The sequence below is a fragment of the Plectropomus leopardus genome, chromosome 9 (assembly GCF_026936395.1).
Source record: "Plectropomus leopardus strain MGB_pleo_1.0 chromosome 9, ASM2693639v1, whole genome shotgun sequence".
NCBI lineage: Eukaryota > Metazoa > Chordata > Actinopteri > Perciformes > Serranidae > Plectropomus > Plectropomus leopardus.
Genome location: NC_142184.1, coordinates 25,231,615 through 25,237,804, shown reverse-complemented (window position 1 = coordinate 25,237,804; position 6,190 = coordinate 25,231,615). Strand labels below are relative to the sequence as shown.

The following is a 6,190-nucleotide window of genomic DNA, read 5'->3' as shown; positions in this document are numbered from 1 at the left end:
TATACAAAAACCAAACATTTAAAAAATCTTCACCTTTTTAGATGTTTTTAATTTTAGTTTCCTTTTTGCTTGGATTCCCTATATGGATGCTGAAAAATGACTTATCAATCAATCAATGCGGATAAACAAATAAAGTTAACAATAAATGAATTCACAGATAAATAAAAGAACAAACAACTAAATTGATGTTAAAATGACTATGAATAAATAGATACAAGCAAAAAAATAAAAACAGGTTGATTATCAGGTAAGACATAAATAAACAAATCTCTTAAATTTATCTCTACGTTTTTGCAACTACATTAATCAATTTCTGTAGTTCTGTGTCTGTATAAGGTCCTAACTTCTGTATTTATTTCTTTATTTGTGTATTTATCTTATTTCCATATTCATTTCAGTAGCCTGTTTATTTATGTGTGTATTTCTGTCATAATTAATTTCTTCCCATATTAATTTATTGATAGTTTTGTCATGTTTTGCCCTCCACATACTTGAAAGCATTAAAAATTAAATAAAGTGTCCAAAACACTAAAATTTTGCTCTTCCAAAATGTAAAATAAAGTCTGTACAACTTTATTTATTTATTTTTTTGCCTATTTCTGTTTTTTATCATCTTACCATTATTTTCTACTTGATGGTTATTATAATGATATGTCATTGGTGGTATTTTATTTAATTTTTTTCTTGTTAAATCTCGTTCTGATATGTAATTCCCATTACATTTTGTTCGAGCTGTGATTGTGTTTTGTTTTATTTACTGTGCTATTATATGACATTATACACGATAATGGAGTTAAAAGTTGTCCCAAAGCTGTAACTCAGGCCTACAACACTAACAGTGGCCTCAAAAGTCACCACAAGGAAATCAACCTCAGCAAAAACTGGACATTATAAGCTTCAGGCAGCATTTATTTGGGGGATTTATGTTGTTGCACTCGTTTTTTGCATCTAAATGTAGGCTACATGTGTTTCTGTTGGAAGCAACACAAGAACTCTGAGCATTGTTTGGTGATTAAAGATTTATTGTCTTCATTTTTAACAGTCTGAAAATATAATTATACATGAATTAGCCAACGTTCTATTCAAGCAAGGCTGAGACATGTAATATAATGCAATATGGAAACAATGAGACGACAAAAATCTGAGAGGGTCACTATATACAGAGTTTAAATATGTATAGAAAATCAAATGGCAATGACGTTTACATCATTTTCAATTTCAACATCATATGGCATCCGATGAAAGAGAATTGGAATATTTTCAGATGATTCCCCAACCAGGACCATGTCTGTGTACGCTCGATACTCTACATCTGCAAAATCTAAGATAAATGTAGTAAACATAGAGAATATTTTCCATCAAGAGGTTATACTTAAATGTCACACTCAGCAAGAGACATCTGTCATGATTGTGAGGTTCTCTGAAATGTCACATATTCATGCTCTGCCAACATTTAATATGTATATCCTCAGTCTTGCAAAAAAAAACAACCCCAAAAACAACCATTCAACACAGATATCCCCACATTTCCATATTTAGCCCAAAACTGAGAAAGCCATACTCCACAAGTGTGTATTCCTAGCATGCTTTAAAATCTTGAACTGAGAGGAACTGTTCAGACATGATGGATAAAATTAGCTTAGTAATTATAAACCTGGCATTTGTGTCAATTCTGTCCCATAAAAGTATCTCCCTGCCTGAATGATACAGTACATTACATAAATCTTGTTAATCTCATTTATAATGAGAGTCTTACTCTTTATAGGAGCGGCTGCAGAACACACAGCTGGCATTATCTAAGAAATGATACATTTTTGATGTTAGGGCTGTTTCTGGCAGGCAGAGCACACTCTGTATTCTGTAAGCAGATCTGCTCATCAAAGATTTATCCTCGAGGTTAGTGGGACGAAGGCCAGAAGAGGACACTGGACAAACTGATGTCTTTTCTCTACTTTTGCAGTATTCAGTGTGCAGATGAGATGTCAGTTATAAGCTGCTGCGCTTCACATGTGCATGTTTTTTTTTTTAAATTTCTGTTTAAAAAAAGGCCATGTTCATATAGAAACCGAGCAGGACTACACTCACACATTGTGTATTTTTTTTCTTTTCTTTGATTGAAAAAAATCCAGGGTTCTGGGGTCAAATGTACTGAATAATACATTACAATATGCTCGATACACATTATGCAACACATGCATGCAACATTTCACATTCATGATCACAATAGCTTAACACATAGGTCACATATAGAAAAATTAAAATGAAACATTTCGGCTTTTTTTTCCAGCGATAATTATTAAAATTTAATTTGCACAGCTAGATAATCTTTACATTATTTAAAATATGTTATGTTCCAAATCCACAGAGAAAGCTTATCTAAAGAAACATATTGAGTGTTAAGATTACAACTCTGGCAGTAAAATTAAGCCATTTAGAAAGTGCCTCTAAGAGCTTGATACAAAAATCTCAGGACTAAGTTTATAACATGATAAAGATGTGATAGCGTACAGAATGCATTAGCTGCTTTAGGTTTTTAATAAGCCTTTGTTGAGTATGAGCTACTTTTCCGTGCATTACATTACAGGCTTCTTCTCCATGGCAAAAATGTTTAGAACCCCTTTTTCAAAAAACCTCTTTGTTTTAGTAAATCTTCTATTTAAAATAGCTTTTACTGATTTGCAGGAAAGCAAGCAGATAGATACAGATGATCTTAATTTAGTTAAGGACACATGCATTTATAGTAATCGTCTTAAGCGAGGAGAATCAGTGTATGTCACAGCTATTGTTAGCACTAAAAGACCAAGAGTTTGTGTACATTAGACTTTGAGTGGAAGGTTGCGGGTCACGCCACTGAAGCTGAGCCTCGAGGCCGGTGTGGACAGCAGCGACTACAGCATGGTCCTGTGTTTGGAGGTCGAAGAGTGAGACAGGGCTTAGAGGAGACAAACTCTTCTCCACTGTCCAGTGTACAGTGCAGGGTGGAGAATCCGGGATGGGGAGGTGTTCAGTGAAGGCCTTGGGGTGGGTGCGTGAGGGTGGGGGTGTTGCGGGGCAGAGGAGGAGGGGACGGCCCAGTTCACTGTTTGGCTATATCCCCTTTCTTCAGAATGATCTGTCGCTGCCAGGGGGCCAGCTTGGTCTCATCGTAGCCCAGGATCCGTAGTCTCTCCAGCTCTGTTTTCTCCTCCATCTCCTTGACCTGCCTGGCCTGCTGCTCCGCTTTTCTAGATGCATCCATGAGGAGAAGTGGACAAAGGGCCCGACAAAAAATATTAGTTCAATTGTATAGAATTATTTTTATAAAGTTTTCTACATAATTTTTATCGGCCTTAATATATAGCATTGTCACATTAAATTAGATAATACAGTATAATATACACAAACATAAAAGGTTAGGTAGAATATTAGATACATGTTTGTAGCACTTCTCTCTTAATACACCACATGACCAAAAGTGTGTGGACACCAACATCTCATTTGGTACATTCAATTTGGTGGACCAGGGTGTCCATAAACTTTTAGCATTATGATGCATTTCTGCCTTTTTTAATAGACCTTTTTCATTGCAGGCATTTTGAATCGCTGTTATTTGTCATATAAATAACCGTACACAGCACAAGTAAAATTATTTTGTGGTTAGATCCAGAGAACACCCAGTAAATATAAAAAAAAATGAACAGAGTAATACAGAAGAGACTATTCCTCAACAGTGAAACAATGAGTATGGCAACTAGTGAGTTTCAGAAAACATAGCCAGTATCTATAGTATATGTGTACATTTTGACTTGTTACAGTGGGACATGTGGGCACCTGTGAAACAAGTTTCTACGGCTCAGTTCAAAACCAGTCAGCCAGCATGCACTATACCAGGACCCTGGAATCAACTCACCTGAATCCAAAGCAGTAATTTAATTTACTTTAATCTAATCTAATCTTATTTAATCTAATTTGCAACACCAGAGCTTTTCCTGCTATGGCATGTCAAAATTAAATGTCATGGGTAAAAAATGTGAATTTGAGCCGAGCCATTGATTCATAATAATATTTATCTTAATATAACAATTTTTAGCACTAAGATAGGAAGAAAAAAGGCCCAAACAATCCAAAAAATATATGAATCATAAAATCAAATCAAATCAAATATAGCGTGCTATGTCGTCACTCTGTGGACATCACCTGATTGGTTGCTCAGCCCACGTGAGAATAATTAGGGAAACATTCAAACAGCTGTGTGTGCAGCGGCAGTTAAACCCGTGGCGTTTGCATGGAAGATTGCGTTGTCTTGCTAACTATCCTAGTGTGCATTTCGGTTCATGTCGTTTGAACAGATATAAGCAAAACCATCCTGGCGTATGAGTCATTACTGACTCCACGATGAGACCTGTTCCGGCCCGCAGGAGGAGAGTTTGACAGGTGAGTTTCAGGTGGTTCGTGGACTTTTTGCTAGCTGACGCCGTTAGCATGAGCCCTGCTGGTGCGTGCGCTTATGTTAGTTTTAACTCATCAGTTAAAACTGATGAGTTTGTCAGTGAGCAAAGCCAGTCAAACATGACGGGGACCTCAGCCGGGACAACAATATAACATAGACTATGTAACGTTACGTTTTCTGGCTGTGATAATGCCATACCGCCTCCTCAGTGCTCCTTATTCAAACCCTTTTAGCTTTAACCCGTTTAGCTAGTTTCTAGTGTTTGGCTGTCATAATAAATAAATTAATATTTACAATAATTGTAAACACACGGTCAAGAGTTGTCTTTTCTCCACTGTGTCAGTTCTGATTCATCATTCACCCTGTGTAATTAATGCTTCTTTTATCCCTCCTGTGGGTTTGATTCCCATGGGACATAATGTGACAAGTTTTGGCCACTAGATGGAAGCCTTGATCTCAAATTCACACTCTAGCAAAATTATTCAATTCTTGAGTTCTCTCTAATAATTTAACAAGTTTTTTTTTAAAGAAGTTAAATGTTATGTAAACATTACTGTGTGGAATAAATAATGTTTTCTTACCTCTTTTGTTCCCTGTCACATCAGGAGGACATAAGCACAAGAAGAAAAGGTGTAAATATCTTAAACAACAACAGTTATTCAATAAGTTAAAGCAAGCAGTACATTATTATGCAGCTAAAACAAAAAAAATCAAAAGGCAGTATCATACAAACAACATAAAATGGAGATGACTGTAGTTAAACAACTATATTGTTATAACAAAAGTATTTCCAAACAGATCAAGAGAACATTTAAGTCAGCACAGGAGAGACAGAAGACTTTGGCACAGGAATTTATAGATGTTTGTAACAGAACAAATTTGGCACATTTTTTATCCAGATTATTAACAATGAGACATCTCCCAAATTCTGTCCCTATATAAATAAACTATCTTAAGTTAAAGGCCATCTAATACTGCAGACCACACAGTGCCAGTTTTCTGTCTCCATCTTTTCTGTTTACAAACTGTCTCAGCAAATCACATGTGGTCTCTGAGTAAACTGTAGATTCAGTTACTGCTTGAGTTACATTACATTACAGTGTGCAAGAGGCATGATACATTACTCACCTCTCTTTGAACATACTGTACAGTGGGCACTGGTGCCAGATTTGATAGATCCGGTATCAGAAATAAGACTTTAAGCTCTACAGTGAATTAGTTTGGCAAAGCAGGATTTCTGTGCGTGAATATAATCACTGATAAGAAGTCAGAAAACTGCAAGTTGTTGAAGCTGACCAGATATCAGTGTTCTCAAAATACTGAAATTCCTAACTTTAATACGATACCTTAAAAAACATCAATATTTGATAACCTTTTCAATATTATAGGGAAAAGCTGGCACAGAGTGCATAAAATTGAATTTAAAAAAATATATACCAAGAGTATAACATGATGACAACTTTTCTTTCCTTGGTTAGTAGCAGAGAACAGCAGAATGACTGTAGTAAATATCCACAATAAGCAAGAGCGAGAAAGTGCAGCTAGTATTGGTATATTGATCCTGCGTGTAGTAAGTATTGAAAGCATTTCAAATATTCAGAATCATTTTTTTATTGATAAATCACTTTTTTTGAAAACACTACAGGCATAAAATAGAGCACCAATCATAAAATAGAGCAGTGTTGTGAAGAAGGGCCTCTCTCACTGCAAAATCATAGAAAGTCAAAACGGATCAAAATCAAAAGCATGACATTCAAAACT

At 35.6% G+C, this 6,190-nt stretch overlaps 1 protein-coding gene across 2 annotated transcripts in view; it reads right to left on the bottom strand.

Moving 5' to 3' along the window:
• Positions 1–1,001: 1,001 nt before the first annotated feature.
• espn (espin) overlaps positions 1,002–6,190 on the bottom strand; it is a 53,764-nt gene continuing 48,575 nt past the window's right edge. For both annotated transcript variants that reach the window (XM_088082335.1, XM_088082336.1), the window contains 2 exons: positions 5,011–5,032; positions 1,002–3,224 (listed from right to left, as the gene is read on the bottom strand). In XM_088082335.1, coding sequence (XP_087938461.1) covers positions 3,077–3,224; positions 5,011–5,032 — 170 coding nt within the window. In that variant the 3' untranslated portion in view covers positions 1,002–3,076. The remainder of the gene's footprint in view (positions 3,225–5,010; positions 5,033–6,190) is intronic.